Here is a 21,931-nt window from a genome sequence, read left to right on the forward strand (position 1 = left end):
AGCTATTATAATTCTTGGACGTAAAACAATATCCTTAGATGCTGTATTCATGATTCTTACAGGTACTATTCCTCACTCTGGTCTGACCAGATAATTTGCCACCTGACAAATTTGGTTCTCTGGAAACCGTGATTACCAGAATCTTCTCAGTCAGTGACGGAATCACATGATGTTCATTTCCAATTGTTTTTACAAATCCAAGCCTTCCTTTGGAACCATGATTATTATACTTCTTTACATCCTGAATCACTGACATAATTTTCTTAACTTCATGGGTCTTGATTTTGTCCGTAAATTTAAAATTTGGGGGGGAACAGATCTTCCAGGTGTTTAAGAATATTCATGCCACAAATCCTGAGGTATTTTTTTCAGTAGCATTTCTCATCTCAAGATGATCTTTGATGATGAAAATGTATCTCTCCAGAATAATTTTCTTTTAAAATTTGACCTCAGCCTTCATGCATGCTATTACAGGTAAATGAGCTCCATTAACAGCCAGTAGTTTAATCAACCCGTATCCTTCAATTTTCCTGGATTTTCAACATTTTTGTAATAGACGCTTGCTAGTAAAGTTAAGACAGCTGATCTGTATCAACACTACATGATGTATTCAGTCCATTGATGTTTAAGGTCATAACTGGATTCTGTCCAGTTGTTTTTTCCTTAAAAATTTCTCTGTTTTTCTTCTACCTTTTCATTTCAAAGTTTTGCAAACAGACTGTTTTGTGTATCACATCTTTGTTGTTTTATTAGTTTTATCAGTTTTCTGTAATGCTTTTCCAGTTGTTACAGACTCTGTTCTAATACTGGGTCTCAATTTCTCTTCTTCTCTAGATATTCTAGGTCTGTTCTGGTTTCTATATCTTCTTTCACTTTGGCAATTTCTTGCTACATGCCATATTGTTGACAAGTATTACAGATCATGGAAATGACTTTTGTGATGGAACATTTCTATTTTTTCTGTAACTGTGAGCTTCACTTCTTTCTTAATGGGTACTTATCCCGATATTCTTCTCGATCTCTCTTTTGCTGATCTATATAATCTTGCTTCTTTTTCATTTGTCCCAAATATCTAGAAATGTCTCTTAAGAGACTGGATGCTCTTTAAAATCAGCTGTTAAAAACTGGATCCAGTGTATTAAGTTGAAAAATTCTATTCTTACAGTAACAATCATTTAATACTTTCTTCAAACAGGACACTTCTTTTTATACACAAAGATGAACTAACAGATAAGTATTTTCTTTTCTGAAATTTGAATGTACTATCAATTGTGCCCAGAATTTTACACTTTTTTCAAAATTGTTTCTTCTTTCACAGGTACCCATGATGGTCACCTTTCCAGGTAAGTTTGTCACCCTGTTATTCTACATTAGAGTATCTGTGTGTACAGTCTATTCTTTTATTGAGGTAGATGATGGGATGTGTTCTTTTTATTCACTTATCTGTCCTGTTAAATGGTTGTTACTGTAAGAATATAATTTTTTTTAACTTATCACACTGGATCCAGTTTTTAACATATTTTAACAGTTTTTAATTGATTTTAAAGGTTTTTAGAAGTTTTAAAGATATTTTTTAACAAATTCTAAATATTCTTAATTTAGGATTACAAAATTGTTTCAAGATTTTAAAATAAATACCTCAAGTGCAATAAACATCACTTTGAACAAATTTATTTTAGTATTACTCTTATTTACTAATATCTGTAATGCACTTTAGAGAATTGTGTAACATTTCTCTGAATCTCAAATATAATTGTTTCAACTAATCAATAATTTTCCTTTGGATTGAAGAAAGCCCATCAAAACATGGTCAATGTTTTTTTTTTTTTTTGCATTTTCCCCCTCTCTGAGAACAAGACTTGGTCTGAGGTACATTGGCAGGAGAAAGGGGTATTAATGAAGTTACGAGATAGTATATTTAGAACAAATCAGAGAAAACAATTCTTCATTCAGTGTATATATAGTTAAGCTCTGGCTTTTGTTGCCAAAGAATATGAAAACAGTGGTTAGCATAGCAGGGTTTAAAAAAAGGTTTGGACAAGTTCCTGAAAGAAAAGTCCATAAAATTTATTAAGATCTATTAACCAAGCTGAATCTCCTTTAGATGTTTCAGCTATTCTAGAATCCTCTGATATGGGCATGGTTACTTCTTCTACTTTATTAGCAACTGTTGCGTTAACTTTGGATAAAGTTTGGATTATGAAAATGTTCTTTAAAAATAAAGATAAAAAATTTCTAGGTCTTAAATTAATAATATTCCCAGATTTTACTAAAGAAACTCAAAAAAGGCCCAGGCAGTTTTTGCTGCTTAAGCCCAGAGTGCTTCAGATTGGGGCTACTTTTCATCTTCAATACCTTTGTAAATGCATAGTCAGATTCCAGTCAGTTAAATGTTTTGGGTTTTTTTGAGCCATTTCAGCTTACAGAATTCCTTGTAACCAAACGCTCTTAGGGGTTGAGAGAATGTTAATGATTATTGCCATTTATTAGAGCTTGTTAAATAATGTCACTTCAATGCTAGACAGGTTTCTAAATTCCTTAGAAAAATGTTTTTCTTTGTTCCTTTCTTCACTATTGGTAATCTTGGATTCAAAATGAGGACTTGAGTATATTTACATATTAATAATTTTTTTGCTTATTAGTTTTGTTCTTCATATTATTATGCCTGTACTTTATACTTTTCTCTACAAGCTTAGGCTTCATAAAGATTGTTTATCAATTATATTTGAAATAATAATAAAAAATAAAATAAAATTTATTAAGATGAACTTGGGGGAAAATCCACTGCTTCTTCCTGGGATAAGCTGAATGAAATCTATTTTACTCTTTTGGGATCCTGCTAGGTTCTGATGACCTGGGTTAGCTACTGTTGGAAATAGGATACTGGGCTTTATGGACCTTCGCTCTGTCCATTACTAGGCAATGCTTATGTACTGTATGTATGCAAGTTTTCCTGTAAAGTGAAGAGTTACATTTACAAGAATATATATTTTACTTATCTAAAGATCTTAACATACATACATACAAGAGCTTCTTATTCATTACAAAAAGAATGCAAATAAAGTCTGCACCCACTCACTGGAAGCTCTTGCATTGATATGTGGAAAGCAGCCAGACAGGAACTTCCAGGGAGGTTGTGTCATGTTTCAGGGTGAATCAGTAACCATGGCCTCCTATTTGCTCAGCAGGAGTATTAGAAGTTTTTAAACATCTTACACTTTTTTTCCCAACCTGATTAGACTTGATTAGCAGCCTGCAAGCTGTGCCAGCCACTCCTTTTACAGAAACTCTGTCCTACCTACAAACGTCAGCATTGTAAGGGAGGCATTGTATCAGTATGTTAAACCAAAGGCTGAGGATACATTGAATGCAAAATATCAGGAAACAGTGCTGCCTTTTCCTACTCAAAAGTTAATTCCACAGTCAATAAGAGTACCACCTAGAGACAATTTTCAAATAAGGCTTCAGAGAAGAGTTTGCTGTTGGGTTGTGTAATGGTGGAAGAAAAGCCCAGCACAGACGGATGGGAGACCATGGAGCTGAGAGAACAAAACAGAGAGAGATCAGATGTTGAGATTGTTGTCAGTGAGCCTTTGCTCGATACCACAGCCGCTCCTACTGAGGAGGTAAGACTCTGTAAGAAATTGTATTTCCTGTACTGAGTATGTAATAGAAAAATCTCTAGTAATACCACACCATCAAAAAAGAACTTTATTCCACAAAACATCTATTGAAAGATCAGTTAAATGTATCAACAGCTTTGTCATTACAGCAGTGAAATAGTTCATAAGATAAGGCCTGTGGAGGACAGAAAACCGGGTTGTAACATGAAAAAAATCTTAGCACTCAATAAATATGTAATTCTGTGCATCTGGAACAATTCACACTGGAATTAGAATATGGCCTGATTCAGAGCTTTCATGTGTATCAAGAGGACTTCAGAGAGTTGAACCAACCAGTTCAGTCCAACTGATTGATTTGGACAGTTTGAGTAAGGGAGCCCTAAATGGGTTTCGCCCAGGTCCATAAAAGAAACATTTTTATAACTAGGGCCTTTGATTTCTCTGGCCGACAGTAAACTTTCTATACACAAGGGCATTGCCTTCACTTCCTGTTTCAGACACCCTGAAATGAAAAGGAGCAGAGTGAAACAGAAGGATGATTCCAGTCACAGCAGGCCCCTGAAAAGGGGGAGCCACAGGTGCCATGGCACCCCCCCCCCCCCCTGCCAAACGTTTGCTACCTTTCCTCTCTCCCCATGAGGCCTTTTTTCTCTTATTTTGCTTCTCTTACCTTGCACCTGTGCATACTCAAGGCTGTCTGTCTGGCTTCTGCCCCCTCCAAAACAGGAAGTTTGAAGGGGGAGGGAGCCGTCTGGCCTTAAGCATCTGAAGGCCCTGCATTGGGTCGGCCATGCGATGTTTCCAATGTAGCTTATAAAGTTGCCCACCCAGGAAAGCATGGTAAGAGAATAAATATATCGTGGACATAGCAGGGAAGAAGAGAAATGCTCAAGATGAGGGGTGGGATGAATGATGGACACCACAGGCAGAGGGGGGAGAAGGATAGAGATGCTGAAGAGAGGAAAGGAAGAGAAGGGAGAGATGCTGAAGACCATGGGGAGTTGAGAGGGAGGAAAGGAGAGAGATCCTGGAGGCCATGAAGGTGGTACAATGTTTATTTTATTATTTATTTATTTATTTGGATTTTGTTCACACCTTTTTCAGTAATAGCTCAAAATACACGGGGTATTTTGTTGTCCTTGGAGGGCTCACAATCTAATTTTTTTTGTACCTGAGGCAATGGAAGGTTAAGTGACTTGCCCAAGATCACAAAGAGCAGCAATGGAATTTAAACCAGGCACCTCTGGATGTCAAGGCCTATGCTCTACCCACCAGGCTACTACTCCATTTCTGTGTAGAACATCACAGGGGGATTGAGTAATAGACAGCACAGGCAGAAGGGGAAGGGAAGGAGACAGATGCTGAAGAGAGGAGGGGGAGGGCAAGGGAGGAGAGAGATGCTGGAGACCATGGGGTTCATGGAATGCTGGAAACCACAGGCGAGGGGGGGGGGAGAAGGGAATGAGAGAGATGCTGGAGACTATGGGGGTACAATTTGGACATCACAAGTGGGGGAGGGGGAGAAGTGAAGGAGACAGATGCTGAAAGGAGAGGGAAGGAGAGAAATGTTGAAGAGAGGAGGGGAGTAGAGAGATGCTGGGAATATTGGGGGTTGAGGGGGAGGGAAGGAGAGAGATCTTGGATACCATGAGGGTTGAGAGGGAGGGAAGGAGAGAAATGCTGGAGATATGGAGTGGGTGGGATGCTGGACACCCCAGACAGGGGGAGTAAAAGGGAAGGGTTGAGAGAGAGGGAAGGAGAGAGATGCTGGAGACCATGGGGGTGATGGTTGGGAGTAAGTTGGGAGGGGATAAATCCCAGAGCAGTTGGGAGTGAAGGCTCATATCCATATATCCCACCCTAGTTCTGACTGATATGAATTCCAGACTCTAAAAAAAACCTGCTCAAACAATAAACTGTTCTCTTTTATTTTGAAAGAAGAAGAAAATGACATGGAAAGACTCGTGCATGCAAACTGTTGTCTGGAAGTGCCAGCTGTGGATGGTCATAGTATCCATTTTTTTATTTATTATCATAATAACAACGATTAGCTTAGTTCTGTATTCAGGTATGTACTGTTCAATTTTGATTTGTTTTATGCACTAAACATACAGTAGATAAATTGTCTCCTTCAATTCATGCCATCAGTGAAGCAATTTCTAGGGGCCAGGGAGGAATTCTTTTTATATGTTAGTGTAGCTGGATTTAAAAAAGATTTGTACAAGTTCCTGGAGGAAAGGACCATAGTCTGCTATTGAGACAGACATGGGGAAACCACTGCTTGCCCCAGGATTGGTAGCGTGGAATGTTGCTACTATTTGGGTTTCTGCCAGGTACTTGTGACCTGGATTGGCCACTGTTGGAAGCAGGATACTGGGTTAGATGGACCATTGGTCTAACCCAGTATGATTATTTTTATGTTCTAAGCTTCTACAGTTTGTTTCCATCCTCTAGATCAATATATATCAATAACTGCTGCCTCTTTCTAATAAGCTTCACCCTTCCCTTTTGTTCTCATTCCTTTTAGCATTTGTGAGATGAATTTTAGCTTTGATTACTGTGATGACCATTAGTTGATTAAGGTATTCCATTCCAATTGATTCCTTACCACTACTAATAAACTGTGCCTTCCACTGGCTTGAAAATAATGGTGAATTACGTGGCATATTTTGCCACACATATTCAGCTGACTCTTGCACCACATTTTAATTTGCACTTAAGCATCACTATCACTGCTGTGCCTCAATCAGAGCTTGTCACTTGTGTACTTTCTATCCTGTAATGCGGCTAGATCTGACCCTGCTAAAGCATTTCCGCAAAGAAAATTCAGCGTGGGCTTGCAAGTTCTGAGGTACTCTGCCCCAACTGCAAATTTTCATGGTGATAGGGAGCCTGTGTGAGAGGCAGAGTGCCGCAGAGCATCTCACCATGCCAAGGCTGAAGGCCTATCTAATTTAAAGGGACCATATAATGTTTGTGTGGGGATTTAAACAATAACCAATATTTAAATTATCCCAGACACTTGATATCAAATCACTTTTACACATAATCAATGTTCTCACAGTGTACCCATTTATAAATCCTTCATATTGAGTAAACGGGGATCTTCAGAATTTTCAACAGCATAGACCATCCAGAAAATCATTTTTCAAAAATACCGATGGTGCTGTTCACCTCGTCACAGATCAACCCGCTTTCCTCCTAATTTTTCAATTTTTACTGTTTTTCAATATTTTCTTAAATGGTATTCTTCTTAGATATTTTCAATCTCCAAAATATATAATATATTATAACTTAGCTTTTAAGCAGCAGTATTTCTCCAGATTCAAACCTCTGCTGACATGGCCAGGTTTTGAAATTCTTCTTCAAGGAAGAGGTTTGCGTCTCAAACTCTGCAGCCATTTTGTTTATATGTAGAAGCAGAGTTTGAGACGCAAACCTCTTCCTTGAAGAAGAATTTCAAAACCTGGCCATGTCAGCAGAGGTTTGAATCTGGAGAAATACTGCTGCTTAAAAGCTAAGTTATAATATATTATATATTTTGGAGATTGAAAATATCTAAGAAGAATACCATTTAAGAAAATATTGAAAAACAGTAAAAATTGAAAAATTAGGAGGATAGCGGGTTGATCTGTGACGAGGTGAACAGCACCATCAGTATTTTTGAAAAATGATTTTCTGGATGTCTATGCTGTTAAAAATTCTGAAGATCCCCGTTTACTTAATATGAAGGATTTATAAATGGGTACACTGTGAGAACATATATTATGTGTAAAAGTGATTTGATATCAAGTGTCTGGGATAATTTAAATATTGGTTAAGGCGGAAGGCCTGGCACTGAAGTTTCCTTGGAAAGATGCTGAACAAGTGCTGTGCCAACTTTGTCCTTTAGGACAGTGATGGAGGTCTTGGGAGAGGGAAAGATCCCGCAGGGTTAAGGAAAGGGGGAAGCTCCTCCCCATGTTTGATTATCTATGGGTACCCACAATTCAAATTTCACATTTCAGCTTTATTTGATATACCATCTATCAAAGCAGATATATATATATATATAAGAGAGAGAGAGAGAGAGAGAGAGACAGACACACGGTTTACGATATAAGAGAGGGAATATACAGTAAAAAAACAAAAATTGAGCAAACACAAGAGGAATGTAAATAAAGTAAAAAGAACAACATATTATGATAGGATAAGAAAGAGTAGGGAGGGGGAGAGTGCACTGTAGACAAGACTGATAATATAAGGCACAGGAGGCTTTTAGCAGGTCTCCGGAACTAAGCAGGGTAATGCTTCAAAAGCATTGAAGAGAAAAATCTAGCCTAGGAATTAACCTGCTGTCCCACTAATGGACCTCTCTTCCTTTTTTTCCCCCAGTGGTTTACATAGATGAAGATGAAACATTAAACCTTGATTCACCATTCAATCAAAATTATACGGGAACAATAAGAGTAATTAATCCATGTATCCATTCCAAAATGCTCTTATCTGAACCAGAGGAAAATAACTCAGTGTCTGACAAAATAAAAAAACGGGTAAGAACCAATGTCACTGTTGCTAGTTTCCAATACTAATAGATTGTATTAATTGAGGGCTCACAGCAAAAACATGGGCTCAGATACCAGCAACACTGTACAGCACAAAAACAATGAAGATGGTAACAAGCATGCAGGTATATACAATACAAAAAAATTCTATTAATTCACCATCAAAAATGTATTCTTCCAAATAATCATCCATGAATCATACCAACAAATTTTATCATAGTGTAAATTTGTGAAAGAATTAGTTCTCCAAAAGAGATCTTTACATGGAAAAAACATGATTCAGCAGGAAGGAGATGTTAACCCATAAAAAGTCCACACATTAATGAGATTATGCAGTGACCACTGGAGAAAAGGCTGATGAATCTTTCTCTTCAATAAACAATCATAAATCCATCTGGTGCCATGATGAAATCCAACAAGGATCTAACTCCCATATCAAGCACATACATTTTTATCTATTATTCCATCCAAAGCATAGTCACTGATCCCCATGAATGAATGAGTTTCTAACATGAACTGAACATAAACAAAAGTCTTTCCTCTGCAGATTCAAAGACAAATTCCTGAAATCCTAATATAGATGGGAAGAGTTATCCAAACTGTACCACTTCGATAATGAGACAAAAATAGCAAGCTGACACTAATAGATCACTTATCAGTCTGCCTTAACAGAAAGGGAAGATTTCTAACCGAAGGCCTTTACCCATTGAGTTATGGAAGTACTTACCAGGTTAACGTCTCAGGAAAATGCAAGCTGTCAACAGTCAGAAAAATGCTAAAAAGGCCATCCTTCTGAAAAAAAACCAAAAACCCCCAAAAGAATATTTTAGACTATTTTAGAGAGGCTCTATGCTGCATTTGATATCTTTTGATCTAAATCATTTTGGATCCTCCCTTTAGGGGAGGAAAGCTGTATATATGCATAACGTGAAATATCAAATACGTAACTTTCCTTCTTTCAAGGGCATCTGATTTGGAAACATCCTTTATTTTTTATACTGTGCAACTTTGGAATAATCTGCTTCACTTTCTGAAACACAATTTGTCTTAAATTTCTTTTTGAATATATTAAAAAAAAAAACATTTGTTTCAAAATATGTTTGTGTTATTAACGATTAGTAATGGAATTCTGAGCTATATATGTTTCATGAGTGTGATTGTTGTTTTTATATGATTTTCATGTTAGCCACTTTGGACCTTTGTAGGGAGTAAGTGGTTGATAAAAACAGAGATTGAGATTAGATTAAATAGAAAGTGATGGCAGTGAGTGACCATTTTCTTTGCTCAGTACAGAAATGGATTACTAAAACTTCATGTTTCATCATGAAGGGAACATTTAAATCTTTACTTTTTCTTGTCAGATTACAGAGGTTTACAAATCCTCCCCAGCCCTGAGACACTATTTCATATCTGCTGATGTGATTTCTTTCAGGTAAGAGTCGATAGCATGACATCTTTATTTCGCATTTACTGTACCACTTAAACTGACTTTGCAGGGCAAAACGGTTTACAGACTAAAAGAACTACAATCATCGGGCAGGAAAGTAAGCACTTACACTACATCAAGGGATGAGGTAAGCATCAGGGAAGGCACTCAGTTCAAGCCAGTCAGGTGGAATCAGGAGTTGTATGCCTGGTGAAAAAGCTATATTTTTACTGCCATTTCAAAGTGCTTTAAAGACAATTCTTCTCAAACCTCTAACAAATTCCATAATGCTGGAGCAATGAAATAAAAGTCACAGTTTCTTGTGCTTTCTAGTTGAGCCTCTATTGAAAAAGATTGAATACCCTTGCTCTACAGGAAGAAGACCCCAGGCTCCTGATTACAGGGTCCTTTATATTTCCCCTCCAAAATTAAGAAGGGACTCCTCTTGTCCGGTAACTGAGAGGCAAGTCTGCCCTCTATTACGTCATACTGCTAGAAGGCCAGGTTAGGAGAAGTGACTCCAGAACATTCCTCTTTGTGGACACAGAGGGCCCATTTCTACAGATGCAGTTTTTGGTAGCAATTTTAATATTCTCTATGCAGTTAAGAAATGTGATCATACAGAAGGAAGAAAATGACCTAGCTGTGCTTTTAATGATGACACTGTTTCTGGCTGTTTCTTTCAGTGAAGAGAATACCACTGCCTCTTATACATTAGAGTTTTCAGTGCCCACAGAAGGCAGCTTCCTGAAGTACACCATGAGTGAAGAGTTTGTGAGTGGGGTTTTGCGTCAAGATATCTATGACCAAGAAGAATCTGAGTGCAAATCAGTGATGCTTGATGCATCCTCCATGACGCTGTCTTGTAAGTATGTTCTGCATGCATGTTGTCTAGTATAAAAGGCATCAAATCCATGCGTTTCAGAGGATTCTGACTTCCTGTGAAAAGTCCTAAAATGTAACATGAAAATATGATCTTGCCTATGTCTTGGGAATTCCAAAGTGTGGGGTGGAAGGGCTCTATTTATTAACAGTTAATCCAAATCAAAAGGGTGTGACAGGATAGACCACAGTGACTGTTTGCTCCCAAATAATAATACAGACCCACCCCCACCCCCCAAACTTGGAATGAAATTTTCTAGCTGCCCAATATAAACTACAGGAGAATATCCCAAGTAAAAGACCACAAAGAGCAAAGAAAATAGTTTCAACCAAAATCTATAGGGACAAAATGTAAATTCACATTTTAGTCCTGTTGATGTCTTTATAGGGGTAATTTTAATAACTGCACACACATATTAAAAGTATATACATGAGTTTTCGCTGTGCAGACTTGGCTGAATTTCCAAAGTAAAAGTATGTATGTGCTTCCACTTTGAAAAATTACCCCAGAGAAACTATGTGGGCACAGCTATGTCTGCTTTAATTTTGAGGCTTAGTTCACACATCACTGAATTTACTTAAGTATGTGCCTCAGTGCAAATCCTTCCCCATTCCTGCCCTTGAGAATGCCTCCGTTCTGGCTCATGCCTGTATATTGGGTGGCAATTTTATAAAATCCTCTTTTTGCAAATACAGCACTCTTTTCCCCATGGAAATGCTTTTGAAAATTATCCTCCCTATTACTAAATGTATCCCCCTTTAGTGGTTGGCATTACATAAGAACAGCCATACTGGGTCAGACCAGTGGTCCATCTAGCCCAGTATCCTGCTTCCAACGATGACCAATCCATATCACAAGTACCTAGCAGAAACTCCATGCTACCAATCCCAGGGCAAGCAGGGGCTTTCTCCATGTTTGTCTCAATAGCATACTATAGACTTTTCCTCCAGGAACTTGTCCAAAGTTGTCCATTATATTGTAATAACTAAAGGAACTATAGATCACTGTGGGGCCCTTTTACTAAGGTGCACTGAAAAATGGCCTGCGGTAGTGTAGACACGTGTTTCGGGCGCGCGCAGAATTATTTTTCAGTGCATCTGTAAAAAATGCCTTTTTAAAATTTTTGCCGAAAATTGATGAGCGGCAAAATGAAAATTGTTGCACGTCCATTTTGGGTCTGAGATCTTACCGCCAGCTATTGACCTAGCAGTATGGCCTCATGCGGTAACCGGGTGGTAACAGTCTAGGCATGTAAAATGCCAATTACCGCCTGTACGCCAGTAAATAAAAATATTTTCCGGCGCACGTATTGAACGCACATCAAAAATGAAATTACTGGAAGGACTATGCTGTAGCCGAGCGCTAACTCAAAACTGACACTCGGGCGCACATAGAGGCTCATTTTCAAAGCACTTAGCCTCCCAAAGTTCCATAGAAACCTATGGAACTTAGCCTCCCAAAGTGCTTTGAAAATATGCCTCATAGGCACCTACATGGCTTAGTAAAAGGGCCCCTTAAATGCAAAATTACAAATTGTACTAATTACAATGGAATAGAAAGGTCATAGTCTATGTCAAATTTTTGACTACCTAGTCAAATTCTCCAGAGCCACTGGTTCATACTTCTGTCACTCATTTATAAACTGTAGGGCTGCAAAAGCCTAATCCCTGGCTCCAGTGTAATAGTGACTCTGTCACCCAGGACCATTTGACCTAAATTCAACTTTTTTTTTGCCGTAACCAATTAGCGTAAATGAAGTTGCAATAGTATATACGTCTTTCCATCACACAAGCAGCAACTTTTTAGAAATGATGTGCAAATTGAATTGAGACATCCAGGTTGGGACGTCTCAAGGTCCGCTAGTATTTTAGAACAGTATCTGCTGAGGTAGAGCCTGTTGTAAGATACATGGTGAAATGGATGTTTATACGCCGGTTACGTGTGGCAGGAGCATCCATTTTAGAAAAATAAACATCTTAAATTTCAACAAGCACAACCCAACAAAATACACATTTATGTGCTGGCCCATACAACGTGCATGTTAGCCATTTAGAAACATATGTGTCTATATTTTCCGACACTGTCACAGAGTCCACTCTCCTTAGCCAGCATTGGAGGGACAAGAAATACTAGGGGATTAAGGGGGCAATCTGTAATGGAGTGCTACACCAAACAAGCACTTTTCTGAAACCTGGACGTCCCAGCAAGCAGCTGTAAATCCCAATGTCAATATTTTTAGACACAGACATGCATTCCTCTTCTGAAATTGGGAATGCATGTTTATTTTTTTGTCCTCATTGCCATAAGCATATTTTTGAGATTTATACATGTAGTTAAGTATGTTAAGTAGTAGTAGTATATGTTGGCATTTAAAAATCAAGATTTACCAGGCCTTTCCCTCTGACCGAGCCTGTCTCTTCTGACACAACTTCCTGTTTGCAGAAGGAGCAGCTGGGTCAGAGGGAAAGGCCCGGTGCAGGCCTCAGGTGCCTTTCCATATAACTGACGCTGGCCTGAAGGGTCAAAGACTTGTGGTTTCCAAAGGTGGTGCAGGGGGAGGGGAGAAGGGAGAGGAAAACTTGTGGTCAGGTCTGGGAGGGAAGAGCAGGGAAGGCCGAAGATTTCTGCGGGTGAGGGGGGGGGAGAGGAGGAGGGAAGAGAGAGGCAGGAGAAAGTAGAGAGGGAGACCTGTCAAGTTTGGGATGGGAGAAGGGAGGAGACTCGTGGTCAGTTCCGGGAGGGGGTGGGGGAGGAGGAGGGAGAGTGAGATCCGTGGTCAGTTCCAGGAGGGGGAGACCCACGGTTAGTTCCATTAGGGGAGGGAAGAGAGAGGGGGAGACCTGCAGAGGGAGGCCAAAGACTTCTCCGGGTGTGGAGGGAGAGGGACACCTACGGTTAGGTCTGGGAAGGGAGGGGAGGCCAAAGACCTCTGCGGATGCAGGGGGGGGAGGGAGAGCAAGATGCAGGCGGATACAAGGGGGAAGAGAGCTTTAGAGAGCCATAGAGGGAGGGGGTTTTGAGAGAGCCATGAAAGGAGTGGGATGAGAGATGCTGGACCTTGTGGGGAGGGAAGGGGAAATTGAGAGAGAACTGTGGACAGGCTAAACGGGGAGGAACAGATGGTGGGAGAAGTCAAACTGAAGGAGAGGAGGATGGAGGGAGAAGAGAGAGGAAAGATGTTGGGCTCAGATGGAGGGAGGGAGGGGAGAGAGAGAAAGATAATGGACCTGGGGTGGAGAGGGTGTTGGGAAAGATGGAGAGGGTGGAAGGAAGGAACAGGATGGGACAGGGGGCTGGGAGAGAGGAAAGGGAGAGAGATAATGAACCTGAGGGAGGGCAGTGGAGGGAGAAAAGAAAGGGAGAGATGTTGGGTTGAGAGAAGGAGGGAGGAGAGAGAGAGAGATAGTGGACCTGGATTAGGGTGGTGGGGTAGCTGAAGCCCTGCCAGCTGAAGAAATCCACTGCCTGAGTCACCTCTTCCTCCCTGTACTTCCTCAGAAGCGAAGAAGTCAGTGGCATGCCTCCAGTCACCAACGCTTCAACTCCCCAAGTTCATGCATGAACTGAGCATGCTCGGGGAAGTGGCAGCTGGAGGCACCCCACTGACTTCCTCGATCCTGATGCAGTACAAGGAGGAAGGGGGCCACTTTGCCAGTGTATTCCTTCAAATGGTAGGGTTTCGGCACCCCCACCTGCAAAGGTATGATACCCAATGGAGGAGTAGGAGGAAAATGTGTGCCCCCCCAGTCCACCCCTGTGCCCCCCCATGGACTGCTTGCTATGCCCTGCCTTTTGACTCAATTAAAAATTATAGTCTTGCGATTAATCGCATTAAAAATTGTTATAGAAATGCAGCCCTAATAAAAACCCTAACCATTTTATTACTGAATTTTTATTGCAGCTTTATGAAGAGAAAAAAAGAAGATGAAGACAGATTTGTTTTTCAACCATTTTAAAAATAAAGTAATTTTTATATATGACTGTACTTATGGTTGTGTACAAAGGTTTAGGCATCTTTGGTCAAATTGTTGGTATGACGTCCAAATCTGACTTTGAACATCCAGAATCCGAATTAGAGAGTTGCATGGGGACAGAAATTTCACCCCTCCCTGCTGGAATCTCCTCCGTCCCCACAAATATCTCCTTCCTTCTGCCCATCCCCGCAAGTAAAATAACCCAACTTGTGATAAAATAACACAACGTATACCATCAGCAAAGATGATAACTTCCGGCACAGGAATTGAAGATGGCGCTGTGTCAAGGGGTGGCGCTGAGAGGTCGCACTGAATCTAAAGTACTGATACACACACACACAAAGTATAAAATGATAACAATTTTTTTATTTTGAAGCTGCAGTCAGAGTTGGTACATTTTTACCAACTCTGACTGCAACCAAAATTGCTTCCGACTCTGACCTCAACTCCAAAGCCCTACTGCCAAGCCATTTTGTCTCTCCGCTTTTTCTTTAGCTAAGTTAACTTGTCCTCCTCTCTGTCCATGACTTCATTCTTCCCTTAACCCGTCTGTCACAAAATGCCTAGCCACCCGCCTGGGGTCACCCCACAGCCACTTAGAGGGTCTATCCCTAGCACAGCTCAGGTCCACTTGCACCAGCCACTCGTGCTCTACACTCAGGGCCGGTCTTAAGGCGAGGCGACCGAGGCGGCCGCATAGGGCCTCGCGCTCAGGGGGGCCCCGCGCAGCGCGCCTCTGGTAGCCCCGCCCTGACCGCCCGAGCACCACTCTCCCTCCCAAGTTCAGCAACGCGCGACGGCGACGTGGTGGGGGCGCTCCGCCCCAGATGTCAGCGGGTGGTGGTGGGTGGGGGGTGCTCCGAGTCCGCTCCCGGCGCTGCTCGTCCTGTCCTGCCTTTAAAACCCAATTTGAAGCGCTAGAGTAACAGGCAGCAGTGCCTCGCGTCTACCCTTCTACTAAAAATCTCTTTGACGACGTCATTGGGCCTTCCCACATTGAGTCCCGCCCTCCTCTGAGGTAACTTCCAATTACCGCGAGGGCGGGCGGGACTCAATGTGGGAAGGCCCAATGACGTCGTCGAAGAGATTTTTAGTAGAAGGGCAGACGCGAGGCGCTGCTGCCTGTTACTCCAGCGCTTCAAATTGGGGTTTTTTTAAAGGCAGTGAGGGTGGTGGGCCTGGGCGGCATGAGAATGGAGCTGGTAGGTGGGGAGGGACTCAGATGGGAGAAGGGTGTGGGGCTCTCAGGTGGGGGAAGGGTGGGATGGGGAGGGGGTTCTCAAATGGGAAGGAGACTGAGGTGGGAGGGGTTCATGGATGGGAGAAGCAGAAGGGGGTGGGGAGGGGGTTCTTGGATAGTTGAAGGGGACGGGTGGGGAGGGGACTGGGGTTCTTGGATGGGAGAGACTGGGGAGGGGGTTCTCGGATGGGAGAAGGGGACGGGTGGGGAGAGGACTGGGGTTCTTGAATGGGAGAAGGGGACTGAGGTGGGGAGGGGGTTCAAGGATGGCAGAAGGGGATGGGGAGGGGGTTCTTGGATGCTTGAAGGGGACGGGTGGGGAGGGGACTGGGGTTCTTGGATGGGAGAAGGGGACTGGGTCTGAGAAGGGGCAATATGGGAAAATGGGGGCCATTCCTGGGGCTGGTGGGAAAATGGGGTATGCGTGGGTTAGGTGGGAGAATGGTTCTGAAAAGGGGGGCCCTAATACAAGGCATGTGGATGAAGGGGGCTGGAACTGGGGGCTGAAAAGGAGGTTAGGTGGGATAAGAGGCTGGAGACTGAAAAGGGGCAGGGGCTGAAACGGGGGACTGGGGGCTGAAAAGGGGACAGGGAGAAGTGGCTGGGGGGCTGAAGCTCGGGACTGGTGGGAGAAAAGGGCTGGGGCTGAAATGGGGGACTGGTGGGATAGTGGGGCTGGAGCTGGGGGCTGAAAAAAAGGGGCGGAGAGAGGGGCAGATCCTGGATGGGGGAGCAAGAGGGAGGGCAAACCCTGGATGGATGGGAGAGGGAGGGCAAATGGTGGATTGAAGGAGCAGAGAGAAAGGGCAGACAGTGGATGGAAGGGATAGAAAGGGCAGACAGTGAATGGATGGGGGAGATAGAGGGGGCAGACAGGGGCAGATGGTGGATGGAAGGGGCAGAGATAGAGGGCAGATGTGGATGGAAGGGACAGGAAGAGAGGGCAGACATTGGATGGAGGGGACAGCAGAGAGGGCAGACACTGGATGGCAGAGAGAGACCGAAGACAGATGCTGGATGGAAGGAAGACAGTGAAAAGATGAGGAAAGCAGAAACCAGAGACAACAAACTGTAAATAAAATATATATTTAAATTTTTTTGCTTTAGGATAAAGTAGTATTGTAGATATGTTAATAAATGTTTATAATAGAACATGCAAACAAGATAATCTTTTTATTGGACTAATTTTAATACATTTTGGCTAACTTTCGGAGAACAAAACCCCCTTCCTCAGGTCAGGGTAGGATACTGTAACAGTACTATACTGTATTGACCTGAAGAAGGATGTTTTGGCCTCTGAAATTTAAATATATTAGCTCAATAAAATGGTATTTTATTTTCTATATTTGTTTTATTTCTATTTGTTAATTTGTAAAGTGGTGATTTGTATTTGTTAGTTTTTTTTCAAATGTACATCTGCTGTCTTTATATTTTGCACAGTACTAGGGGACATTTTCTGTTTCTGTGGTGTTGCATTGTATGCAGAGTCTGGCATCTTGGGGTTTCATTTTATTTTTTGTCTAAATAGAAAGTTTATGATTACTTATTCTATAGTGGATTAGGGTGTATCTGTGTTTGTGAAAAAGACATGGCTTTTAGTTGGCACTGACTGCAGGATCGACAAGCCCTGGAGCTGGGGGCCTTGGAGCTCGGAGGGAGGGGTGGCGTGCCTTGGAGTTAGGGTGGGGGCGGGGCTAGGGTGGGGCCCCATCAAATTGGTCTGCATAGGGCCCCGCACTTGCTAAGACCGGCCCTGTCTACACTAGAACCCTCCTCTCATTGACTGGGTCTCAACCGCCTCTGGGCGAGTCTCCCAGTAGTCCCAGAGTTCCCAGAAAGCACTCACAGACCCAACACACAAACTACCAGGATTCTTTATCAGTCCAGACAGAGAGGCAATAAACTAAATTGTTTATTGTCTTAAAATTGAACAGAGAACAAAAAAAATGTGCAATCAGCAAACAATAACAGGTAACTGAAATATGGATCAATTATAACACTAACTAAACATTTGCTTAACTTCTTAGAAAGTACCTGGGGAGATCAGGACATATAATTCACTGAGCCTCTGCAAAGAGATCTGTCTCTCTTTTCTCCTGGGTTAAGACTGAAGCAACAGCCAGCAACAACTGCTGGGTAATTTCAAACTCCAGGCCAATCGCAGCCCAGTCAACACGTTTTAAAAGTATACTGCTCACAGTACTGTAGATTCACTTCTTCACTAAGTGAAACTAAAAGAGGACATGCACGTTTCTAGAACAGCTTTAACATAAGACATGCACCGCCTACTGGCCAAACTAGAGAAATGCACTTCAAGAGTTAATAAAGGCAATTTTACAGGTTTAAAACACACTGTTCTGTCACACCATTCCCCCTCTGTTCTCACTTCCCTCTTTCCATTTTCTCATATCTAGCCCCCCACCCTTCTCTCTCCCCATATTTGCTATTTTTCTCATCTAAGAGTATCCCCTTTCTCCTCGCTACAGTCCTCTTTCCATATTGTTTTTTAATCTCTTTCTTTAGTTGCCCTTTCTTTTCCCATCTCCACATCCTCTTTACCCTACTTACCCACTCTCCCATATATTCAAGTCTGTCTATTTTTTTTCCTTCCTCACAAGCTTCAAATTATCTTACCATCTCTTCTCCCTTTCACTCCAGGAATAGGATAGGGCAACAGCTCTAACATTATGTTTGGAATAAATTCTTAGCAAGTCCTAAATATCAACCATTTTTATTTTTGTTACTTTTGTACCCCGCGCTTTCCCACTAATGGCAGGCTCAATGCGGTAGGCAATGGAGGGTTAAGTGACTTGCTCAGAGTCACAAGGAGCTGCCTGTGCCGGGAATCAAACTCAGTTCCTCAGTTCCCCAGGACCAAAGTCCACCACCCTAACCACTAGGCCACTCCTCCACTCTAGAATACCTTTTCAAAACTTCACCCTAAGATTGTCCAGTTATTCTTGAAAAAATTAAAAAGCATAATTTTTTCAACTGGAGAAATTCTCTAATGCTCCTAATCTCCTTGCTATTGTTATAGCCTCAGCAGCACTAGTTAATTGAAAAGATTCCAGCTTGGCAACATTTTTATCCAAGTATCCAGTTTCTTACCACATTCTACAAATTGATTAGCATATTCTGAACTTCAACAGATAAACTTTAAACTTAATCCTTAATAGTTTTATAAGATTGAGTAATAACTTTACCCAGGGTAGTTAATGCCAGCCATAAGAATTCAAATGTCTTAGTCTGCGGCTCAGGAGCGTAGCCAGACAACAGATTTTTGGGTGGGCCTAGGCAAGAAGTGGATGGGCACCAAGTGTTCTTCCCCCCACCACCACCACCAAAAAAATATCTCAGCTGGTGGGAAAATGCGCTGAAAACTGAGCATGCTCAGATGCTGGTATCGTAGAGAGTAGCTTTCTTGTTACCATCAGGGGGAAGACTTCAGCTGGCAGAGCTTGGGATCCCCACCAGCTACCACTAAATGTGCACTACTGTTGGGTGGGCCTGAGCCCTAAGTGGGTGGGCTCCGGCCCACCCAGGCCCACCTGTGGCTACGCCACTGCTGTGGCTTCTTTATTGTAGTTCAGTAAACAGCTCACTTAGAATTTCTGCTTTCAACTCACCAGACAGCTCAGGTAATCCTGCTAATATCACCAACATCTTGCCCTGCTCACAGGGCTGTTTTGTTGGGGGAAGTCCTTCTGACTGAGTCTTTGTAGTCTCCATACCATAAGTCATCCTTTTCCGTTGCTCCCAGGTGGTCATAGGGGGAGGGGTGGGCGATGTTGGGGGGGTGTCTGTGCTCCTAGGATAAGAATGACACTTCTCTGGCAAAGGAAGATACTGAGTTTCCTTGCTTTGGCAATCCACCCAATGGCTCACCCTCTAGAGTAATGGCTGCACCTGTGCTTCAGTGGATCATAGCAAATGGAGGGGGCCTAACAACCTGTGAGCTCCCCCTCTGTCTCCCTGTAATGGGCCAAAGGTGGTGTTGCATCAGGGGGCAGACCTGGGAGGTCGCACTCACCAACTGCCAGTCACCACATGCATGTGCCTGGCGTTTGGTGAGTGCAACCTCCCAGTCCCGCACCCTGATCAGCGAGAAGATGGCGAGAGAAGGGTAGTAGGCTGGCCTGGCACTACACACTTCCCTGGGAACCCTGCAGGACCTGCGTCCATCCCTGCAGACCTAGAGGGGATCTCTGCAGGAGTCCCATGGACCTGGAGGGGATCCCTAGAGTAACCACGGGATTTCCACTATCCAAATAGCGAATATAGCAATTTTTGAAACAGCAAAGTGTCTATTTTTTTTAATGGCAATTTGCTAGATGTTTTTGTGCTCTGTGCATTTATCTTTTCGGTCCATTAAAAAAAAATAGTCCAAGTGAAAACCCCACAAAATCAAGCCATTGGGATGCAGGAGAAACCAGCATTCTTAGTAGACTGGCCACATAGCCATCCCGACATCCCAGCAGAGCAGTGAGGCACCCTAGGGGGCACTGCAGTGGACTTCACCTAAAAGATCCCAGGCATACATCTCAGCATTGCTCCTTTATATTGTATAGGTAGTCCTCCAAAACCCAAAAAACTACTGTACCCAACTGTACACCTCTACAATAATCCTTATGGCTGTAGGTGTCAACTATATGTGAGTACAGTAGGTTTTTGGTGGGCTTTGGAGGTCTCACACTTTCCACCACAAGGGTAACAGAGTAGATTACTGGCCTGTGTCCCCTTCTCCACAGTGCACTGCACTGACCACTAGGCTACTCTAGAGACCTGCTTCTTGCTCTAAAAGGTCTGGCTTTAACATCTGAGGCTGTCATAGAGGCTGATATGTACTGTTTCTTTCACACCTTTGGGGGTGGAAGAGGGTCTGTGACCACTGGGGTAGTAAGGGGGGTCATTCCTTTATTCCTCCAGTGGTCATTTAGCGTACTTTTTGTGGCATAGTCTCTATTAAAACAGGTCTTGCTCAAAACGTCTTAATTTTAGTCCTGCACATTTTCGTTTAGTTCCCTTATGGCTGAAAAACGTCCAAGCCTTAGGAACACTGCTGTGGCTGAAAGTAGAAGAAAGGTTTGGTGGGCCTTCCTGCTACCGAGGCAGCTTTCAGCCGCAGCAATGTCCCTGCCGGTCCTGCCTCCTGACCCAGACCACCCGGACCCGATATTATTTAAAAACATATTCAAACCAACTGGGTTAGACTAACAATAATCAACAATGAAAAAAAATTATAGCGCAGGCAATTTGAGCACAAATAGAGAGAAGTGACTTCACCGGGGAGGGGGGGGGGGGGTGTCTGTTGGATATGCCAGATGGTCAGATTACTGAAGGTCAGATAATCAAGACTGCTGTATTTGCTTCTTATTTGGCCTGCAATATGTTAATCAAAAAACATCTAATATAATAAGAGCTACCAACTAAACTTTAATCAGTTCAACATAAGCCGCCAGCGGAATAGCTCGTAAAACCTTGGCAATCCTACTGCACAGGGGCCAGCTCTGTGGATGCCGAACACCCCTAATATTAAACAAAGTCCTTCACTGCATCTAGGGAGGCTAATTTGTATTGAGTTCGATTCAGCAACCCCAACCATTTTAAAAGTCGACGCCTCTATCCTACTATGTTCCCTATTTCCCTTATAAGAAAAATCAAACAGCTGATTTCTATTGCACTGCTGCTCCACTAATACTGTAAATAAGAGGAGAACTATCGCTGAAAAGAATGGATTCTTTACAGCAGGTCTGTTTTCAGGTTCTGCTACAGTATGTAGTTCTGTTTGGGTGCATCTATTCAAACCAGAATACTAGACTGTTCTTTAATAACATGCAAGCTCTATACGGAGGCGTATTTTCAAAGCACTTTGACTTACAAAGTTCCATAGTCTCAGTGCTTTGAAAAAAATGAGCCCCAAAGTGTCAGTTTCCAGTCCAATTTCAGTCATTTACAAAGCAAAAACCAAGCGCATCCAAAGCTCTCAACAAAGACGCCGTAATACCCCAGATGACAGCCCAAGGAGTCCGGCCTGCATGACGTCAAAAAGTTGAAGCTGCCTCCCCCCACCTCGTCATATTGGCCTGAACAAAACAATTGCTATCGCTATTAAAAACAATAGCAAACTTGTGAGGTTTTATTAATCCTCCTAGGTTTTGCATTCTCTCTTTTAGGAGGGGATCAAAGGTGGGGGATATGAAGGGAGTTTGGGGAGTTTTTAAGGGGTCTGTGAAGGGGGGTG

At 42.4% G+C, this 21,931-nt stretch overlaps 1 protein-coding gene across 2 annotated transcripts; it reads left to right on the plus strand.

Annotated features, from left to right (window-relative positions):
* Positions 1-3,268: 3,268 nt before the first annotated feature.
* Positions 3,269-14,486, plus strand: C5H3orf52 (chromosome 5 C3orf52 homolog). 2 transcript variants are annotated; one of them, XM_030204208.1, is made up of 6 exons: positions 3,269-3,626; positions 5,565-5,691; positions 7,998-8,155; positions 9,529-9,599; positions 10,280-10,458; positions 14,378-14,486. In XM_030204208.1, the coding sequence occupies exons 1-6, from the start codon at positions 3,495-3,497 to the stop codon at positions 14,383-14,385; spliced, it is 675 nt and encodes a 224-aa protein (XP_030060068.1). In that variant the 5' UTR covers positions 3,269-3,494; the 3' UTR covers positions 14,386-14,486. The 2 variants fall into 2 exon arrangements, with proteins under 2 accessions (XP_030060068.1, XP_030060067.1); XM_030204207.1 differs by having other exon boundaries at positions 3,271-3,626; positions 5,562-5,691.
* The last annotated feature ends 7,445 nt before the right edge of the window (positions 14,487-21,931 follow it).

The sequence above is a fragment of the Microcaecilia unicolor genome, chromosome 5 (genome assembly GCF_901765095.1).
Source record: "Microcaecilia unicolor chromosome 5, aMicUni1.1, whole genome shotgun sequence".
NCBI lineage: Eukaryota > Metazoa > Chordata > Amphibia > Gymnophiona > Siphonopidae > Microcaecilia > Microcaecilia unicolor.

What these genes read in the sequence shown, in the direction of transcription:
- C5H3orf52 (XM_030204207.1), top strand. Translation starts at nt 3,495, where the DNA reads ATGGTGGAAGAAAAGCCCAGCACAGACGGATGGGAGACCATGGAGCTG. An exon ending in CAGCCGCTCCTACTGAGGAG is followed by an intron (nt 3,627 to 5,561) that starts GTAAGACTCTGT and finishes TTATTTTGAAAG; the next exon opens with AAGAAGAAAATGACATGGAA. An exon ending in TAGCTTAGTTCTGTATTCAG is followed by an intron (nt 5,692 to 7,997) that starts GTATGTACTGTT and finishes TTTTTCCCCCAG; the next exon opens with TGGTTTACATAGATGAAGAT.